The 21,501-nt window shown below is 33.5% G+C and overlaps 2 protein-coding genes and 1 long non-coding RNA gene across 4 annotated transcripts in view; 2 read left to right on the forward strand and 1 right to left on the reverse strand.

Moving 5' to 3' along the window:
- LOC120338438 (ubiquitin carboxyl-terminal hydrolase 24-like) overlaps positions 1-21,501 on the reverse strand; it is a 75,416-nt gene that overhangs the window by 45,411 nt on the left and 8,504 nt on the right. For both annotated transcript variants that reach the window (XM_078116799.1, XM_078116800.1), the window contains exons 6-24: positions 20,656-20,749; positions 20,057-20,177; positions 19,190-19,372; positions 17,830-18,027; positions 16,663-16,821; positions 15,550-15,774; positions 14,257-14,460; positions 13,363-13,524; positions 12,877-13,116; positions 12,235-12,341; positions 11,747-11,839; positions 11,177-11,297; positions 10,502-10,696; positions 9,526-9,638; positions 8,817-8,994; positions 8,011-8,166; positions 7,299-7,394; positions 6,615-6,804; positions 5,525-5,636 (exon numbers count right to left, since the gene is read on the reverse strand). In XM_078116799.1, the coding sequence (XP_077972925.1) occupies positions 5,525-5,636; positions 6,615-6,804; positions 7,299-7,394; positions 8,011-8,166; positions 8,817-8,994; positions 9,526-9,638; positions 10,502-10,696; positions 11,177-11,297; positions 11,747-11,839; positions 12,235-12,341; positions 12,877-13,116; positions 13,363-13,524; positions 14,257-14,460; positions 15,550-15,774; positions 16,663-16,821; positions 17,830-18,027; positions 19,190-19,372; positions 20,057-20,177; positions 20,656-20,749 (2,947 nt within the window). The remainder of the gene's footprint in view (positions 1-5,524; positions 5,637-6,614; positions 6,805-7,298; positions 7,395-8,010; positions 8,167-8,816; positions 8,995-9,525; positions 9,639-10,501; positions 10,697-11,176; positions 11,298-11,746; positions 11,840-12,234; positions 12,342-12,876; positions 13,117-13,362; positions 13,525-14,256; positions 14,461-15,549; positions 15,775-16,662; positions 16,822-17,829; positions 18,028-19,189; positions 19,373-20,056; positions 20,178-20,655; positions 20,750-21,501) is intronic.
- Positions 220-2,677, forward strand: LOC120338456 (uncharacterized). The gene is made up of 2 exons (XR_013478090.1): positions 220-1,877; positions 2,318-2,677. It is a non-coding gene; the product is annotated as an uncharacterized LOC120338456 (long non-coding RNA).
- On the forward strand, positions 3,552-5,468 carry LOC120338460 (uncharacterized). The gene is made up of 3 exons (XM_039406480.2): positions 3,552-4,421; positions 4,827-4,988; positions 5,125-5,468. The coding sequence occupies exons 1-3, from the start codon at positions 4,325-4,327 to the stop codon at positions 5,247-5,249; spliced, it is 384 nt and encodes a 127-aa protein (XP_039262414.1). The 5' UTR covers positions 3,552-4,324; the 3' UTR covers positions 5,250-5,468.

The raw sequence follows: 21,501 nt of genomic DNA on the forward strand, positions 1-21,501 counted from the left end.
TCTTTTAACTTGAATATGCAAGCAATGCCAGATGTTATGTTCGTGAAGAACATTCACCGACAATAAAAAGTAATTTTAGGTGATGTCATGCAAATATTTCAAATAAACCCACTACAGGTAGGATAGGTTGAAAATAAATAACTATGATGTCATTCAACAAAATAAGCTTCGATTAAAAAAGCTTATGCCTTGCGAGGATAAAACAATGAAGTGAGAGCTAAATGGAACAATACCGAAAATGAGAGAAAAAAGTGTGAACTAAAATGCTTCCACCAATGAAAAACCAACAGCATGCACAGTTTTAACGCTACAATGAACAAATGGTTCAGCGATTAAAACTGATTATCCCAGACTTAGACCCCCACGGTGAATCCCGTACACATTACCCAAAAATTTCCTTTGCAGTCTTGTGACTTCGCACTCTTGTGCAAATTTAGTCATTCTTACAGGAATAGATGACTGAGACCCAGCTTAGGAATGGTTAGGATTGAAACAGGGGTGGGCAATGTTTTCGGACCAGGGGCCAAAAGTTTTGCGCACCTAGAACGACGGGCCGTGTAAGTGTGACGTAAAAGGTTACATTTTATGAACAGTGTTACAAAAGCATAAGTGGAAAACAATAAACCTCGTGCCAAAACTAAATTGAATTTGCAACCTCCATAAATTCCTAGAGCTTTTTTTTAGCTGATACATCGAAATTTGTTTTTAGTTAGGTTGTGGCAGCATCAGGCGGGACAGATTGAATTATTCAACAACTCCTATTTGGCCCACGTCAAGATTAGAATATAATTTTTGTCATTTTTATCCAGAAACAGTGAGTGAAGTAGTTTGAATTGCCATTTTCAAAATAATAGTTTCATCATAGCAGTGGGACCAATTCATATATCGGTAGTTGCATTTGTTTCCCTTAGGCAAAGATATTTTCGAATATGAAAATATACAGTTTGACCAAAAAACAGAACACATGTCATTCGGAACATCCTAGAGAGAACATACACCAACAGTAGTCAAGTATTTTGTGTTCTGTTTTTTTGAGTCACACTGTAGCCAAGTATGAGAATAGGTACTTAGTTGTTCCAGATGCATGAAATGTGATGGTGACAAAATCTATATCGAATTAGTGATTAAGGAAAAAGCTGAGCAATCCACTTGCACTTATCAGTAGCAAGACAGCAAGCATGTTCCAAGCACAGGGGTATTCTGTCTTTATCTCTCATTTTTTCATTCGCAAATTTAAAAAGAGAAATCGATTCCCAACATTTTTTACATTGTCACTTTAATGATCCATGGGCTGAAAATAGCTTTGTAAAAGGGGGAATTCTAATGTTCCAACCAGCACTTCTAATATGATGCTGTTTATAAAACACTATGGTATTATTTGTATAGGGAAAAAAAGTGTGCATTTGTTCCCCCATCAAAATTTAATAATTCCATGCCCTAGCTTAGCCTAACGTTTCCCAACCAGGACGAATTTTGTCATTTTTTGGGTGCAATTTGCTTAGTATTTGCTGTAGTGCAATTCCTAATATTCTTTATTATTACTGCAGTAATGCTTATTCATGCACACATAAACTATCTAAATTGTACGCATATTGTATTGTATGCATATTGAGAGAGGAGTGAAGAGTTTCAGAATAGGCGAAAGAAGGAATAGAACGAAAAAGGTTGGGAACCACTGTCCCAACCCATAGGTTCTTAAAGTGCTCCATACGGAGCCCCAGGGCACCATGAGAGAAACCTGGGGGCTCCACGAGCTATTGGTTTACTTATTAAAATACTGAATTGGGCTTGTAACTTGACTTGTAACTGTAGAAAGAAGCAATAATGGCATAAACAATATTTGGCAAGCAGCAAATACATCCCAGTTATTAAATAAGGTAATTTTAATTTACACTGGAACATTAATCTGCAAGTATACTACGTAAACGTAACAATGTCTTTTTTTAGTTTTATTTCATAAATGCATTGCGGGGTTCTGTAAATAAGTCAACCTCTTCACAGGCTCCATAACACAAAAAGTTTGGGAACCCCTGCCCAGTGTGACTGTATTTGAAATAATCCCATGATTGAAAAAAATATTCAATGACCAAACTCAGCCAAAACTCAAATCAGTGAATGCTTTCATAGAGCCTTATTCAGAGAAAAAGTATGAATAAGTGTCACATAACAAAAATTTGAACATTGTTCAAAAACAACATGAGATTGATATGATCCATTGAATATCAATATCCATAATCAGTCACTCTCACGTGACATACGGTATATAATATTCTTTACATGATAAATATTTAATTCAAATTTATATATTTTATTACAGTGATACTGGATGTAATTTACACATGGACACAAGGAGGATGTGATACAATCTATTATTCAATGGGGCTATCATTCTTCATTATTCCTATAGCTTTCATCGCAAGATTATGTTCTTCTTGTTGCTGTAGTGGCAATTCAGCCAAATACTAAACACAGCAAAAGGCTTGAAGACTATTGCTTAGACATGCTTATGCTAACAAGCAAAAGAAATGTGATTTCTTATTTGAAATAAGACATTTGAATTTTTTGTCATATGAAAGTCATTGTCTGTTGAAAGTTTTTTTTAAGATTTCATGTGATAGTATCTCTATTAGCTCAAATCCTGCATAATATAGATAGTAATAAATATAGTGACTAGTGAGTATGATTATTATGGTTGCACGGTTGTGGTGGCCTAGTGTTGAAAGAGTTAAACTAAAATAGGTTGGGTAAACGACATTTAATCGAATCGGATAATTTGAGTATTCCTAACGAATACGGAATGTTTTTAATATACGAAGGAAGCCATAACAGTAACACTGAAGTACAATATTCCCTTTGGAAATTAACAAAGACTGAAAAGTCGGTAACAATACACACAATTTTACTGGTTATTTTTGTCATAATCTATGTTTTTTGTCACTGCGATCGTTTCAGCCGCAGACATCAAATGTTGGTAGCCATATTTCTGCCCAATCTCTTTTTAATTCTTACGCAAAAGCATACGTCGAAGTTTGTTTTTTATATTACTGGCAGAACTGTGCGTTTACATCTGCGGCAGATATTAAAGACAACTATTAGGAAGTGAATTCAGAACCCAAATTAATTAAATTTTGATTTATCTTTTTTGTCCATCCTTAACTTATGTAAATTAAACGTCACAACTCTGCAAGGTCGGCATTGCGGGAATCCCGAATGTTGCTTCGAGTTGAAAAATACTGCAATTTGTATTATCTGGTTTGCCAATTCAAAATTTAGACAGGAGTGTTGGCGCGCTTCACAGCAAATCAGGAATGAAACGTTATGACAGGCGATTCGACGTTTCTGTGTGTTAGGGAGAGCTGAGAATGAATGCACACGGAATTCGAGAATTGAATTAGCGACACATGAGTTCCATGTCCAAGCAAAGCTGTGCAGGTCATGAGGTGCTGAGAATCAAATACTAAATTGCAACACAGATATTCTAATATTTAATTCGATATTCGAATATTTTGCCCAGGGTAAATTTTTTTTTGTTTCACGGGTAAAATTTAGGGTTCAAAAATTCAAATCCCATAACCACCACCTCACCCAGGGTTGTAAAAAATTAGGTAGGCAATGCGGAATAAATAGTAAGAGTTTGATTTTAAATCAACTACCAACCAACAAGAATGTTACTGACATTGAAACCTGTGACTAAGACTTCATAACAACATGAAAAAAAATCACAATGAATAATCATCTGATTTCCTTGTATCACAAATGGTTATTCCCCACAACACAACCACAACCGTACTTCATTATATCAAGCATTCAATACCAGCCAACTGAATCTGAATGATGTCATGATGTGTCACTAAGAATAAAATAAGGAATATTGCTTGAACGCCCACATTTAGAAATTGAAATATGTAGTTACTGTTTAAGATTAAAGAAGTTTGACAGCAAGAAGTAGTGTCTTGTCATTGGAGTCAGGCAATTTGATGAAATTTCAAATATGTGTACACTGTTGACTCTGACAATTTATAGAAAAAGCTATATAAATGGACACAAATTGATTTTCCCAATTTTCGTGAGTACCACGGGGACGCCTATTTTACCCCAAATTTTGCTGGTTTAGTATATTATGTGGCATTCTGTTATGCCTCTACCGAGAGAGCATATTATTGCATTAGTGGTAGTGGTAGTGGTGAGAAATGGTACTTTTATGTCATTTTAAATCGCTATTTTACTTCCCTAATAAACCAGGTTTCTATTTCAGAAAACCAGAATTTAAGATACATATATATATATACCTACGTTTGCTTAAAACTATTAAAAATCATCAACTATGCCAGCAGTAGGAAGAATACTAGGAACATCTCCAAAAAATTGCTGTGGAGTTGGAGCAGCCAGTCATACACTAGGCACAGTTATGCACATATTAGGTAAAGTAAATAAAGAAATTCTCTTTTCACACTGTCTTCAATTATATATAGACGAAATTTTTTCAAATTTAGTCCAATTGTTGAGACAAATTAGGGCTATAGAGGGAATCTGGAGTCAGAGTTTAGCATGATTTTATCGACATTGGAATCAGAGCTGTCAGAGTGTTATTTTCCAAATTACCCGAGTCGAGAGTAACACAGGAACTGATAAAGAATCAAGTTGACTAATCATTCTCAAATGCATCCATTAAAAGATTTTGTCATAGAAATTTGATTTCTACAGTTTTTACTTTGAGCCAGAATTTTCTGATTACGGAGTCATATAGTGAATTGCTAAGAGCTCAGAGTCTAATGTGAATTTCACAGCTTTAAGACTAACACTGAATAAATGTTTTCTATTCTTAGAAATCTTTTCACTATGTTGTGGAAGAAAAACTAATAATACATTGGGAGATTTCATGTGCTCTATCATTTGTATCGTTTTAAAGTTATGCCTGACAAACTGGAATCTGACAGAAGATATTAATAAAACAGGAACTGCATGTTATTGGACGTGCGCTATAGCAGGTTGAAATTTAGATTTCTGTTTTTTCGATTGCTCACCTCAACACCTATTAAAAAAGTTTTCTATTCTAATACTAAACAGTATTCTTTGATAATATGTGTAAACAACACCAATCTATTTCAACTTATTCTTTTGCAGCAATACTCAATTATGTGGTGTTCATTGTTAAAAGTGAAAACTATCACACCGAACCTTTTGGGGCAAGGATTGCAACATTAGTATCAATGGCATCAACAATTTTAACTTATCTTATTGCTCATTAAGAAAGACGTGTATCTTGATTCATCAAAGTGAAATTTACAAATAACTATGTAGCTGAATTGAAAGTTTGAGCTACGTTTCTAAATAGTGAAATTTGCCATATGTTATAGTTTCTTTAGAATAGTAGAGTAAAGAAATAGCGAACAATTTAAAATTTACAATTTTGAGAATATTGCAAATTATATTTGAGATATAAACATATTTTAATCATGTTGCTTGTACAAATAAAATATTTGATAACTGTAATAAACAAAAATAAAATGGAATATCGTTTTACCTTTGTCGTTTTGGAGAGTTGTCGATCAGCAGTCCCGTGGGTCTTTCTGGACTTGTCGTCATAGCAACTGGTGAGTCGCTCAAATTGTTCTTGGAAGGTGAAAATTCGATATCTAGAAACAAGAGAGTCACAAATTTGAAAAGGTTAAAAAAGTTAGTTATTATTTCTATTTAATAAACTGAGATCCTATTATTTGTGAATATAAATGTATAAAACAGCTCAAATTATAGCAATATACAACCCTATTACAACCAGAAAGTCTTGGCTATATCAGTTTCAAACAATCACAACGATATACAACAGGAAAGGTTGAAAAAGCTTCCAGAGGTAGTATTTAAAAATCAAGCAATATTTACTCAAATTTTGGTACACGCTTACCAGCATTTTAGCACAATCTACTTCTGATGGCAAAATACCAGTCTGCCCATTTTCAAATCCAACTAGATAAAGTAAGCCACATAATTAAAATTGATTAAAATACCAAATTCTATGTGTGTGAGATTTACTTGAAGTGTTAGTGATATTACGAATTACTAACAGTCATTTTGAATTAACTGGAATCGAGGGTTTTTATTTGGTACTCCCGTAGTATATGTACCAGGTTAGAATTAGGCCATCAAAAATTATTCGATTTTGGACAGCCCTAACTGTGATAATAAATGTTGAGCCGGAATTATGGTGATTACAAAGTCGTTTATTGAATGGCTAAGAGTTCAGTATCTAAGAGTTCAGAGATACTCCCGTAGTATATATGCCAGGTTAGTATTAGGCCATAATTTTATTCAGATTTTCCTTATTTTAGTTCTATTACGATCTCGGGGACTGTCTGTTTTAGCCGAGTGAATATACCTCCTGCCCATAGGTTTCAGTCCCTTTACACAACTTGATGTGAAGTAGGCAAAAAAAATAAGTTACCGCAATATTGGTACACATATTTTTGAAGCGCCAAAAAAATATTCAAATGTGAGAGAAGAGAAATAAGAATTTAAAGATTTTTCGGAGGTGCGTTTGTATTTAGTCAGATTATTTGTAAATCACTGCATATTAAATCTTATAAACAACTTCTGTATGAAAATTACTTAATAACTACCTTCTTCGATTGTGTCCTCAATGGCAATACGCTTGAGTGATTTCATGACTTGAGGATCGCTTGGAATCAGTAAGATGAGAGATCGAGCTCGCTGTGTTATTTTTTGCTCGTTCAATTCAGTCAATTGATACAAAACCTCAAACGTATCTTGACCTTTGTTTGCCATAACAACTGAGGGTAGTTTCTGCTCCTGAAATGAAATTTGCGTATTTTTCAATAATACTTCGATATTAGCAACATTCACATGATGATAGATTTGACATCATAAAGTCTAAGAGCTGATATGGTATTTGATATAAAACAAACGAACTGTTGCAGATGTAATCATATAAAAACGAAGCCTCCAAGTCTGGTAAATGTGATCAAAATAAGACTACCAAACCAAGATATTAAACTTCTATGGATAGGTATTTCGATTTGGTGTGTGTCGATATTTGTTCATCAGCCATAACAAGTAATATCAACAATGTTTAAATGTGCTTGTATTACAGGTTTAAAACAAGAATGTTCTTCCAAAATGATCAAGAAGCTAAAATTCAAAAAAAAATACACAAACAAATATACAATGTAAAATATACTTTCGAAAGCCGATTATATCAACAGGAATTCGTGATTGATTAGTAAATTTGAACAGATTTGCTAATTATTCGAGTCGTGTTGATTGTCGCAAAAAAAGTTTAGTACCTTTTCTACAAGAACAGATGTTTTGCTCTGAGGAGTGTTCATATCTTCTTCCGATGTTATAGTTGCAGGAGATACCGTTGTCTTTGCAGTAACCTCCTGATAAGTAAAACAGACAAATGTCAAAATAGCTATATAAAGAAAGTAAAACCGGAAATATTATTCTCAGGTATATTGCACCATGAGTAGGATAGTCCACCCACTACGCCACTAGTAACCTACCCAGTGTTGATATACTTCTTCTAAAAACTCAAAAGATTTGTTTGGGTCAACAAAACATAGTCAAATAAGTTTCAAATTCACATATTTTGACAAAATGTATTATTTTGAAAATACGACATTTTTCTGATATCTGCTTTCCTTCAAAATTTCCCTCAATACTCTACCAATGTTGGTTAGAAAGTCATAAAACAATGTCTATTGCACCAATGAACAAATTATAATAAAAATACAAGAGTCATAGTAGACCTATTATAGTTCCTTGACATAGTCCAGTTCAGTTTGCATAGGAACTAAAAAGATAATTCAGAAAAATAAAAATAATTTGAATGTAATTGATAGAAAAATTTGCTTTCAAACATGTTTTCAATACATTGTATACCTCTTGTCACTAAAGTGGTATTTGTGAACTTATACAAAATGATTAACAGAACACAACACCAATCTCCAAAAAAGGTCCAGACAGGTATAAAAAGCAATAACTGAAAGTGATCACCTGATGAGGATAGAATGGAATGATCCTGAGTAATCTCTGATCTTGATTATGTTGAAGAACTTTATCTCGAACCATAAGTTGAACTTGTTCCACTGTTGTGTTCAGTTGTAAAGCTACTCTAGCTCGTACATTTGAAACAGTGTCATTGCTGTGAGTCTGAAATGAGAACGAGGATGTAAAATGGCATTTCTAATGACAGACTAGCCATGTTATTACCACCCATCCCACATTTACTTGTTTGAATTAGATGCTACAATGGCCTAGCAATTAGAGCAGCAGTTCTCAAAGGGGGCGCCACAGCACACTAGTGCAATGCGACGATTCGCTAAGTGCACCCCAAATTAACAGAATAGTGTTAAACATAACTAATATATGATTAACATACTGTATTTATTATAAAGGTTTAATTGATTCTTAGTATAAATGCTTTGTAAATAGATAAATAAATTCATTTTACTTTTTTATGTCGATAACTTTCTGTTACATACTGTAGTTTTCTGTTAGATTACAAAATCGAGTTTTATTTAAAGGCAGCATTTATAGGAACAGACTGTGTGATTATCACATCAATGTAAGGGTCAGGGATAAACAGGAGATGTGGGTCAAGCCTAGTACCCTCATGCTGACAACTGTGCTCTTTGAATAGACCCCTTGTTGCATGCAAGTTCCAAAAACATAACTGTAGGTAATTCACCAAAATTAGAATTTGATAAACAGCACTAAACTGTGTATTATGTTTAAAAAAACTAGCCCGATCAAACAGTTTATATATTGATTAATAAATGTCAGATATTGACTGCTCTTACCAATATAGTAAAGGAAAACTTCTGTGATTCACAAATAATGTCTATTTTCAATGGAGAACCCCAAAATGAAGCACCATGTGGCAGCAGAGATCTGGGGTCAGCATACGACTTCTCCACTTCAATTATGTATCGTTCAGCAAGTAAAAGAATCCTCTCAGTCATCAACAGTTTGTTAGAACTGAAAAGGTAGAATGTCAAAAGTATAAACCTGACGGCAGGAAAGTACTTGTGTATTGAGAATGGCAAAAACTGAACTTCTTAACCATATTTTCAAATACAGAATATGAAATATATTAATATTAGTACCACGCTATATTTTACCATATATTTTATATCCACTAAGTCTTGTGTGTAACTTTCATGCAGTTTTGTTCGAACCCCATAAAACAACTGGATGGAAAATGATACAAAACAAGTAGCTGGCAATGTAATATGCAAAATTTCTGGAATTGTCCCTTAAAGTCACTTGGAATAGCCCAAAAACGTATTACGATAATACTAAATACTGAACAATATATGTAAACTACACCAAATACAAAGTGATATTTCCTCCCAAGAACATTAAATTACTCGCATGGGAGAAGAGGAGGGAATCCTCCCGAGTTGAAATATTCCTCAAAACAACAAAACTTTTGTTTTCAGGAATTTCAATTGATCTATTAACATAATCATTCTTGATAAAAAAGTATCAATTTCGGAAACATATTACCTGGAAGGACTCACTGCAACATTTACATCCGGAAGAATATTTGCTGCCAATGTTTTTGTTACTCTTGTCACAGCGTGAGCAATTGCTGAGCTCTCAGATCCAATATTAATTTGCTGAGAAAATGATTGAACAAAACAATAATTTGATAAATATGATAATTTATGTTGTTAACATTAGCAAGATTTTAAGGAGCAGTTAGAACTTCATATTTACTTTTTTGTTAATAAATTGATCACATTCAGAACACTTCGTTTGCTGTAAAAATGGAAATATATAGGAAATATTTAACTTTAGAAGAAAATGACTACTATTATCAAAGTCCTACTAAGGAAATACAAGCATAGGCATATATATGAGTAATCATATGAGATTCTGTACATCTCTAGCCCACTGTTAGCTAAACCAGTGCTGTGCTTTGAACAAAATTTAAAAATAAATATGAAAATACATTTCTATCTTTACCTATTGAAAATTTGAAAGTGCTTGATCAAATAGTTATTTAAAAAAAATGTTGTAACAACAACAAGAAGAGCATAAACAATAACAATTTATTAAAACGATACTTAGATGCGGTTAGTATTCAATATTCCACATTAGTTCAATTATGATAACCTTGAAGAAATTTGGGTACTCCTGTAGTATGTGAACCAAGATGGCGGACACCGGAACGTAGTATGTGTACCAGGTTAGGGTCAGGCCATAATTTCAGATACAAATACTGCAGGAGTCCCTTGGCTAGTCCCCGAACTTGTAATATAACTAAAATATGAAAAATTGGAATAAAATAAGGAAAATTGGAATGAAATTATGGCCTTACCCTAACCTGGTACACATACTATGTTCAGGTGTCTGCCACCTTGGTTCACATACTACGGGAGAGCCGAAATTTGTTTGGTTCACTTAAAAAATCCTCTAAACAAATCTTCAACAGAATTATTTCTAATTAAATCTGAATCACCGAAACAAATTAACTCACATTTAATCTCTTGTAGCATTCTGTTATGAATCTTGTATGAAGAGATTTCTGATCTCGTTTGAGATTTGACGAGACGTAAAGATATGAGAATTTGACAAGTGTTCCTACAGCCAGTTCCGCAACCTCCTCGCACGGACACTCAAGACAAACTCTCCAGAGAAAATCAAGACCAAGTAAATCAAGCTTGTCAACATACTGAAAAACCAATATTTAACGTAAAAAGTAACAATCATTCGGGACCAATTTATAGGACATTAATAATAATAAAATTGATTAAAAAAAACTCAATCCTGAAATATTCTTAAATCAAGTTAAAATTGTTAACATAAGAGCAAATAAAAGTTATCATTAGCCAACTTTTTTATATTTAAAAATGCACATTTATCACTTTTTCTCATTAGGCTAAAAATATTTGAAATCATTTAATGAACGAGGTGTTACATTAAACACTGCATTTACTTGACAATACAAATCTGCCATATAAATTCAAATGACTATTAGGACCATACAATCATACATACTCCTAACTAAACCCGTTTTATTTATTTTTTCTCAAATTTCTTTTTCAAAAATGGATGTTTTCATTTCTCTTTCATAGTTTATTTATGATAAATGTTCCAAAGTAAAAAATAGATCGACCCACGAAATATCAAGAATATTCTCATAGGGACTTACCAAATTTCCTGAAGATCTTTTCATTTTCTGTTCATTAATATTGGTTGATTCCATGAATTTCATGAGACAGTGATAAGCAGAAGGGCACATTTGAGCTGGATCTAATTTTAACAACCTCTCCCTGAAATACAACATTTTGTATCAATATACTTTATCTTGTTTTTAACGAATTCTGATAGTGGAAAAAACAACATCAAAGGCTTGAAATAATCCACTAAAAACCTTGCTAACATGTGCAAAAACAGTGAAAAATCGTCAAAAACTACCAGAAACCTTGACACTTTTCCACAACTTATAGACTAATTGATTTCAAACTTTTACAGCCTGAAAGATGGAAGATATTATTAGCGATAAGGTTATAACTTTTCTTAATGAAGGGCTTGGAATTTCACTCGGTTATATTACATTTGGTTAAATTCTAACATTCTGGTGACCATAACAGTCATTTTACCTTTGTGTTTAAATATTTTAGCATTGCCTTCCTGAAATTCACCACATAAACCAATTAGGGAAATTTCAAAACAACCTGTCGGTGGAGCAAAAGAGGTTATGAGTAATATCAACACATACCTGAACATCAACTTGACAGTATCATTCTCTAAATCATCGAGACTTTGACTAAACCACTCATAACATGCTTCGTTATCTTCTCGACAAGAATCTCTACAAAAAGATATTGACGAATAAGTAGGTTGACAATTTGTATTAAAATTGAGAGAGAAATTATGAGTTCAAGTTCTATGCAATGCTGAGGTATGCCATAAGGCTCATATGCAAAGATATAATAAATTAAGCTATAAAATTCACTCTTTAAAAAAGTTATTGCAAACATGAAAAAAAGACAAATTTTAAAAATTATAAAGAAATGGGAACTAGATGAAGAAATAGTGGAATAAATACTGTTGTATACTAGAATTTCGAATTGCAATTGTATTTTCAAAAAAAAATATATAAAAAAAGAGAATGACAAAATGCGTCAAAGTATTGTATGAATAAACTGACATAACAATAATAATCGAACTAATGATGAAGATGATAAAACAAAAGAATAGTTTTACCTATTTGTAACCAGTGTATCCCAAACTTCTTTAGCACGATTCCATGGTAAATATATATTTGCATCTTTCAGTAGAAATCTCAAAAACTGTAAATGCCACCACATAAACTGAAATATAAATAACACATTCATACCAATAATAAGGAATATCTAGATTCATGAATATATATGTACTTTTTCTAGCGTCGACAATATTGCAATTGATTTTGCTTTCTAGGTTTTAGTGTATAAGGGGAGAATCCATAGATTTATCAAAAATAACACATACTCTTGTAATGGTGGTTATTTGTTGGCCTCGCAAATAAAAATTACAGATCTTGCAGTCATTTCCAGACCCAGAGTGTCATGGTATGACCAAGCTATTCCAAGCAAGAAAGTGACCGTTTCTAAACCAGATTTTTCAATGTGGAGATGACAATGCTCATTTATAAGTTCCCTTCGACTACATGATCAAGGATGGATAGTTTCAAATATCGCTGCTATACAGCCTCCTAAATTTTTTCATCTTTAAATTTACTTTCATTTTAATAAAAAAAATTCACTTGTATCGTCCCTGAAACTAAAAATTTGAGATATAGAATATACCTAATTCAGGGTTGATTAAACTCGATTAGTTTTGTACATACTCAAATATAAAACTTACTTCAGAATGTTTAAATTTTCCATCTACGACGAGTTCACCACATAAATCGGTAGTTTGTACGACTGCGGATACAGCAGCAACTTTATGGCATCGAGTTAAACTTGAAACAACAAGTTTGAGAAGATCATGTTGTCTGTTAACATCAAATAAAACTCCACGATCTGATTTGCTACTGTACGGTTTACCGCAAGTATTGGCAATATCATACATCTGTTTTAGTGCTGGAACGACCCAAGTGTCCTGAAATATAGAAAATTTGAAATTAGAGAAATTGTGTTTCGGTGGTTACTCTGTACCTCAAAAATGACATTGAAAATCTCACTTTTGATGTCTTTGATGCATTATGATAACAAGGGTATTCTCAACACTTAGAAAAATGTCGAACCACACAGAAAACATATTTTTAATAACAGAGAAATGAACAATTCTGAAACAAATTTGCGAAGCATGCATGAAGTTATCAAATTAAAGGCATGGCACACCAACCTTTTTAATATCATCAATGCATCGAACAATGAAAGTCTTCTTCATGGAATCACGAACATGATGAGAATCATTTAATATAGCGTGATGTTCTCTCATTGATTGTTGTACCAGGTGAGAAGAAAGTTTAGGGAGATGCGAAAGGTCCCAAAGTAGATCGAGGACCTAAGAAAAAGAATATCAAAAATATTAAAAGACTGAATTGGATTACTGAAACACAGGATATTCAAGCAGAAATGTCTGGAAACTTGAGACAGATTCAAATGCAAAAGGACGATATAAGTCCAACCGGAACAAGAAACTACTACCAAGATGGCGGACACCAGAACGTACTGTGTGTACCGGGTTAGGGTCAGGCCATAATTTTATTTCAATTTTCCTTATTTAGTTCTATTACGAGTTTGGGGACTAGCCAAATGACTTTCGTAGTATTTGTACCTGAAATTATGGCCTAACCTGATACACATACTACGTTCCAGTGTCCATCCTCTTGGTGCACATACTACGGGAGTACCGAAACTATACAATACATAGCAACCAGCAATATAACTAAGCTATCTCATTAGCTTTTGTCTTCACATGATAAATACGAAAATCCTATCCCTCCTTCTCATGATAATCCTAATTTCATAAAATATTTGACATTTATTCATAAAATATTAGATCATTTATTTTGACACACAAACTACATTAAATTGAAATTGGCTTCCTGGAAACACAGAAAACCACATAAAATAAGCAATAGTCTCAAATTAAATTTTTAAAAATTTATTATTAAATACTATTTGCAAATATAACAACTACCTAAACCAAACTATTCCATCAGAATATTTAAATGTTTGAACCATAGACACTCATTTAGACAAGTTTTCATCGTATCATTTTACAAACACCAACCTTTTCCATAGTTTTGCTTGACTTTGAATTATGGCCGATTCTACCAATAAACGATACAAGTTGTTGTCGACGTTTTTCATCTTCGCGAAGCCAAGAATGGTGAATTAATTGAAACAATTGATCGAGCTGAGAATCATTGAATCGAACAGCAGCTGCAGATAATATCGACTGAACATTTTCAGACACAGAGAGAGATTGATTGTTCTGAAATAGAAACCAGAATGATCCTAGTACTTATCCATGATGTTAGTACAAAATAAATATACAATTATTGAAAATAGAAAAATTAGCATGAAGAGGGTGAAGAGCTGCACAAAGTCACATGAATCTCAATAGAGATAATTTCGGTGTATGTAAGGCATTGGTTCTCAACCTGTGGTACTCACTAGTGGTACGCGGGGGCTTTTCAAGTGGTACGCGAGAAGCTTTGAATTATTGCAACAACCGACTCTTGAGGTGGCTAAAATATGGCTAAAGTGCGTGCTATCTCTTTACCTTCCATTACTGAATGATTTCGCTGATAGCGTTACCAGTACTTCTTTTTATAGAGCGCCCTCGCTCGCTACTTCCCAACTAAAAGGAAACGAGACGGACATATTTTCGCCCGTTTTACAATGCATCTGCATTGAGAATTTGGATTGGAGGGAGTGGTCGACAGAGAGTTTTGCGATAATTCAGTGGTGGCGATAAATAAAGCCTTCCAGCTCTGACGGTAGACGATGCAAATTCTCTCGTGATTTTGCACGCAATTAATACGTTGTTACTGGATATAATTAATACGTTGAAACCTTGCACAAAGATCTAAAAATGTATGCAGTGCCACATAAAATACGACCATAGCGCATTTCTCGTGCCATTGTTCCCCGCCACAAAAGCGGTTTTGTCTGTAGTACGCGGCCAGAGTTAAAAACACTAAAGTGGTACGCTGTCAGTAAAAGGTTGAGAACCACTGATGTAAGGGGATTGATTGCTGGAATCCTCCTGGCCATCAGACAGTAGTTGTCAGCAGGGTTGTCCAAAAGGAATCGAATATTCAAATGTATTCGAATATCAAAGTAATCAAATTCCTTTTCGGCTGATTTTTGAATAATTCCGAATGGTAGCCAGTTGTCAGTGAAGTTTTTCTCCAATATTGGTATCCTAATGGCCCACATTTGGCTGGATGATGGGCTGGGGTCCATCATTTTATTCATAAGCACTGTTATAGGCTTTAATATTCCAGGAGTAAAATATGAAAATCCTACTCTGTGTGTGATATATAAATCATGTGTTTTGTAACAAATTTATTTTCACCTGCACTTGCCACATATGACTCAATTCATCCATGCTCATATTGTCACCAATAAATTCAACAATGGTTCGAATTTTATCGCAGTATTGTGATTGGTCAATGTGACTGTCCAATGAAATTGTTAGAACGCTGTTTGTGAGAAGCCAGTCAAGTATTTTATCAGACTGCATTGCGTTCTTCTTTACTTTGAGAGAATAGGACTGAGAGTCGTCTATCAACTTTGTGAGCTAAAAAACAAGACAATGGTAAAGTTAGACAATAGTTTGCTAACCAAACAAATGATAGAGTGCTATAGTACAACTGACTCTCATGCCAACGTTTTAAATTTGCAAAAAGTATACTGCTGTTACTGTTCAGCAATCACCATTTATTATTATCTATTATAAATGTTATTATCTATTCATTTTTAGTTTGATACGGAGTTGACCTATGGATAGTTTTCCTATATTGTTGTTGTTAAGATGTGTGATGTCTAATACAAAATGATTATTCAAATTGATTCAAATAATTTATATTGTGATTTATTTTGAATTTTAAGTTCTTAAATTTGAGAATAGTGTCATGACAAAAATTAAAATTCTAAGCAATATAATAAGTCTCGCTGAAATGCTCTCAATTAATTTCTGATAAATGTGAAAAACAAAAAATCATTCAAATCACTGTTTATATTAAATTTTATTAAATTTTTTAATCAAAACTCATTGAAATCTATATCTCCTACGTGTAACTCGATTCAATTTAAAATATAATAGATATTCAATATCCGCAAATATTATTTTAGAATTTATTCAAAACAGTTGATTATTGAGTTTAGACCATCTCTATCAAGACTGTCCGTCTCTTTTACAATTGAAACAAAATCTTCAAAATATTACAATGTTCATTTAGGGTAGGAGTGATTTCTAGATGGCTTCTACTTTTATTCACTTTCACATGGTTTATTGGAGCTGTGTGGAGCCAGTATTTTTAACCCACCCTAACATAGCCCCTCCGGCGCTAAATTTTGACGATGGAGTACTCAATGAAAAAAATTCAGTGATAGTCTCTCATGCTATATACGTGGGTTATAAAAAATCTAAATTTTTAGTCATATTTTATTAATAAAATCATATTACCTCTTTTAAAGCATTCATTTTTGCATTGAAATGTGGCGACCTCAGCATTCTCAAAGTTACTGATAATCTCAACTCATCCACAGATGAGACATCTTTACTCCAAAGTTCCCGATACACGAGTTTCATGATTGTGAGTAGTTCACTGACACTGCCCAATTTCTGGAAATACAATAGATATAATACAATATTTGCCCAAATGTTTTTCAAAAGTATTTCGTTGATCTACCATAAAATACATAGGTTACATAAGACAGATTTTAACCAGTTATCATAATGATTAACAGAGTTGAATCATTGACATATGGAAAATGCAATACAGAAAGGGAAATAATTGCTGGTACTCCCATACGTGTGTACCAGGTTATGGTTAGGGCTAGGCCATAATTTTATTACGATTTTCCTTATTTTAGTTCTATTACGAGTTTGAGGACTATCTGTATTAGCCAAGTGAATATACCCCCTGCCCATATGTCAGTCCTTTTACACAACTTGATGTAAAGTAGGCGAACAAAATTAGTTACCTGCATATTGGTACACAGTACACACACTTGTGGAGCGCCCAATTGCTGGCAGTATATTTTAGATAGCTATTCTGAACAGGTACCGTAACTAACAGAGCCATTGACTAGCCGTTGGTAAGATTGGGATAAGATTGAAATCCTGATATATATATCCCGAAAGAAGGAAATGCCAATAAGACGACTTGATCAACTGGTAGAGCATCACTTCTTCCCCAGTCACCATTTTGATTGGGTTTGGGAAAATTGATGAATCAGTCCATAATGCACTTTGTGATGACAAAGTGTTAAGTAATCTTGCTACACATGATCTTCTTCCCCGGACACAAACCAAACTCAAGGCAATAAGCTATGAAATGGCAAACATGCCTACCAATCCTCCCACACATAATTATCCCTCGAGAGATTTGAACCTGAGATCCATACCAGAAACGAGATGGCGTATGTGATCTCAACAAGCTCAATTTGTGGTCAAGCCCAGTTATGCGTCAATTCTACACCAGATGGAAAAGAAATACAATACCCATCTCAAATATAAAAAATAGAGTGTTCGAATGTGTTGCATGGGACTGTGCTTGACAGTGATTGAAAGCTTGTTTCGTTTGATATAACTGAATCTGCCAGGAACCAATTTTGTAAAAACACAAACCTTTTGCTTAAAATCCTCCTCTTTCAATTCCCTGACATATTTACCAGCTCTTTCAATGATAGGACTGATATTATCCTGAACAGCTTTTGGGTTGAAATATTCCGCACACAAACCAAATGGACGAAGAACCGCAGCAAACTGTGCTGCATCAAGATGTTCGCATGTTTCAACAATATTTTGAAGTCTTGACAATCCTCCCTAATATGGATAAGAAGGTTGTGTGTCATTGTAATTGCTTGTTGTAAACCCAATTACATTTCACTTCAATTGAGTAATCAAAATGGTAAAATATAAATATATCTCATATTTAAACATGAATGCTAATTTGTTTCCATATTTTCTATAATTCTTTTTATGGTTTTTCTTTTTGAAAAAGTAAAGATGGAGAATTTTATTTAGAAAGTAGGGATCAAAATGACAGAATGCATTACAAACAATGGAATATGAATCCACTTATCACACAAGAGTGCAATGCTAAAACACATATGGACACAAAGATAGTATCACATTCACCACCATTAACAAACACATGCTACTGTTGAGCAACAGCAAAACGAGAATATCGGTCAGAGACCGAAGACTTATCGATCGAAAGTTATGGGATCTCCCAAAACGGCGCTCTTACTCCATAGTAACACCTTGTGTCCCATCACTAATTAATTAATAACTCGCTAATTATTCGACATAATTCGCCCAAAATCAATAGGCTTCTGGTCCAAGATATGATTAATGTACATGCAAAATCTGGAGCAGATTCAATCTCGGTTTCGTGAGATATCACGTGCATCTAACACACAGACAGACAAACAGACATACAGACAGACAAATATCTATCAACATACTTACCGATTAAAATCGATATGTAATACCGCAAAATATTAATTGAAGAAAAATTTAAATGATGGCACAATTTTGGCTAAAATAAAAAGATACAATGAACCTAAAGAAATTTTTGGAAAATGCAATGATAAAAAAGAGTACTCCCGTAGTGTGTGTACCAGGTTCAGGTTAGGCCATAATTTTATTCCGATTTTCTCTATTTTAGTTCTATAACGAGTTCAGGGACTCACTGTGTTATCCAAGTATACATATCCCCTGCCCAAAGGTTTAATAAGTCCCTTTACACAACTTGATGTAAAGTTGGCAAACAAAATTAGTTACGTCCATATTGGTAGCCTACACATACTTCTAAAGCGCCAAAAAAAAATAGCCTGTTCAGTGGGGGAAGAAGATAATTTTTGTATCTACAACATTGAAAACATGATCAATATCATACAAACAACGTAACAAACAGAAGGATTAATATGTTCAATTTAAATCCAAAGTAGCATGATACCTTATTTATTCAAAGTCAACAAACCTTATCACAAAATGTGTTAATGAGATTGACCATCCATCCAAATTGGTCGTTTGCAAATGTGGTTGTAATAGATGGAGGGCGAGCGTATACTTTATCAGCTCCTCCCAACTTTGTCTCCCATAAATGTTGAGGCCATGAGCGACTTCTATTTTTGAAGTGCCAATCTGTTTCTGAATCGAACGCCTAATGAAAAAAGCAATAATGCAAAATATGAGAAGTAAAAATATGACACTCATGATATCTAACTTTGAGTTGGGTTGTGTGAGATTATGACTATTCTTCCTCTATGCCTTTATGCTTGTGGATCCGTATGAATACACTGCAAGGATGCTGTAGCAAGAATAGTCATGATATCTAAATCTAAATAATGATTTTTTCAAACAGCCCCACTGAATGAGGTTGTCTATAGACCTACACGAGTAGTGAGTTATATTCAATTCTGGGTTCTTTCTTGCTTGCTTGGCACAGCCTGCCCAAATTTTTATAGTTTTGTTGCTGTGGTGAATATATATGGGGTTTGACCCGGAGATTTTTAATAACCTAATAAGATGCCTACATGTGTAGCTTACTCACCTGTCTTCTTAGCAATTTAAGATTATGAGTTACCTGATCCAAGGTACTAAAATCAGATTCACTTTATGTTAAAATCATATATGATTCGAGGAAATGATTCCTATCCAAAAGATTAAGCTTTGATCAAAATCAAATATGTCCTATAATCGAATTAAAATTGGAACACTATTTAACAAATATTGAAAATTTGGAGTAAGTTTCTCATACTATTGCCCAAAAATGTAACTTTATTATTATGATCATATGATGCAGATTAACAAAATACATGAATGTCTTCAAAAAATTCTATATTACCATTGCTAATGTCTTGAGCATATCAACAGGAGGTTGTTTTGCTCTCTCCAGAGTTGCAACAATCAGATCAATGAATAGAAGAAGCATTTCATGAATTCCTTCTTGGACATCCAGAGCCCATCTAAGTGAACAACACATAAATTTAATAACATTTCAACCTGGAACGCTATTATATTATTGTAATGCACAAAAATCATTTTTTCAAAAACAAGAGAGCGCTGCTGAAATATATGTTCACGAAGACCAAAATGAAGCAGTAGTCTACCTCACCTCACCTACTCTACTGTACGGTACAGTCAAAAAATTTCCGACTTTCTGCGTAGCATGAAAGAAGTACAAGGCAGGTCACAAAACCGCTACAAATAGTTTTTATTATTTCAAAGAGGTCATCACACAAAAATTTTGAAGTGAAATACGAGCTCATAGAGAGTTTTGTAATAGCATTCTAGCAAAAAGTATGATCTTTAACCACTGTAAATATGTGAAAAGCTATTTTCTCAAAAAAGCGATAAATTTGCAAATATATCAATTATTAAATTAAGAACAGGTACAATGAGAATGCCATTTCAATTTACAAACTATTCTATTTCAATATTTACCTTTGTACTGCACTTGACATTAACAATTTGTTGAAACATTCTGGCATGCATTTGTCAATGAAACGTTTACAATTTTCATCTGTGTCTGCTATACCTAAAATTATGAAAACTTTGTCAGATGAATGATATATAAAATAATATGAATATAATTCAATGTTAATTCTTCACTTTCGTAATGCTAGAGAGGTGAGCAAGTATTTTACAACGAAAAATAAATCATGAAAATATCAAATAAATAAATATTCCTGAACAATTACACCATAAACCACAAAAACAGACTTTATTGAGAACAGAGGCAAAAAATCGTATCACTGTTTATTCACTTTTCATTATAGCAATAAACTAAATTTAATTCATATTTTCGAGAGTAAAAAATGTTTTTTTCTTTGGCAGGGAAATAGGATCCCATGATAGGCAGATACAATCAACTATTTTGCCCAAAACAAATCCGAATCTGATTCATAAAACCAGCAAGTTATTGAGAAACCAAAAACACTTGAGTAAAATGTGGTTTTTTTTAAAGAAAAATAGAAATTAGGTTAGGAAATTTTAAACAAATGAGAAGTGGAATTCATTGAAAACCATTGGTTCGCACAATGATGGTCATCTTCTACTCACTCTTCCACCTATGTACATTGAAATATAACCTAGGCTTATACGCGCATAACTCTGATTGCACCCAAACAAAATGACATTATACTAACTTATTTCCAACAGCTAGTACTCGACGTTTTAGAGCCTTTGTTAGGGGGTCGCCTTATATGTGAGATTGGCCTATACGTGAAGATAAGGTAATTTCCAACACTAACACCACTTTCATTAACAGATTTATATACTGCATGAAAA

The sequence above is a fragment of the Styela clava genome, chromosome 10, assembly GCF_964204865.1.
Source record: "Styela clava chromosome 10, kaStyClav1.hap1.2, whole genome shotgun sequence".
Taxonomy (NCBI): domain Eukaryota; kingdom Metazoa; phylum Chordata; class Ascidiacea; order Stolidobranchia; family Styelidae; genus Styela; species Styela clava.

Excerpts from the sequence above, each read along its gene's own strand:
- LOC120338460 (XM_039406480.2), top strand. The coding sequence starts at position 4,325 with ATGCCAGCAGTAGGAAGAATACTAGGAACATCTCCAAAAAATTGCTGT. Across the intron at positions 4,422-4,826 it reads CACAGTTATGCACATATTAG|AAATCTTTTCACTATGTTGT; the intron begins GTAAAGTAAATA and ends TTCTATTCTTAG. Across the intron at positions 4,989-5,124 it reads TTGGACGTGCGCTATAGCAG|CAATACTCAATTATGTGGTG; the intron begins GTTGAAATTTAG and ends ATTCTTTTGCAG.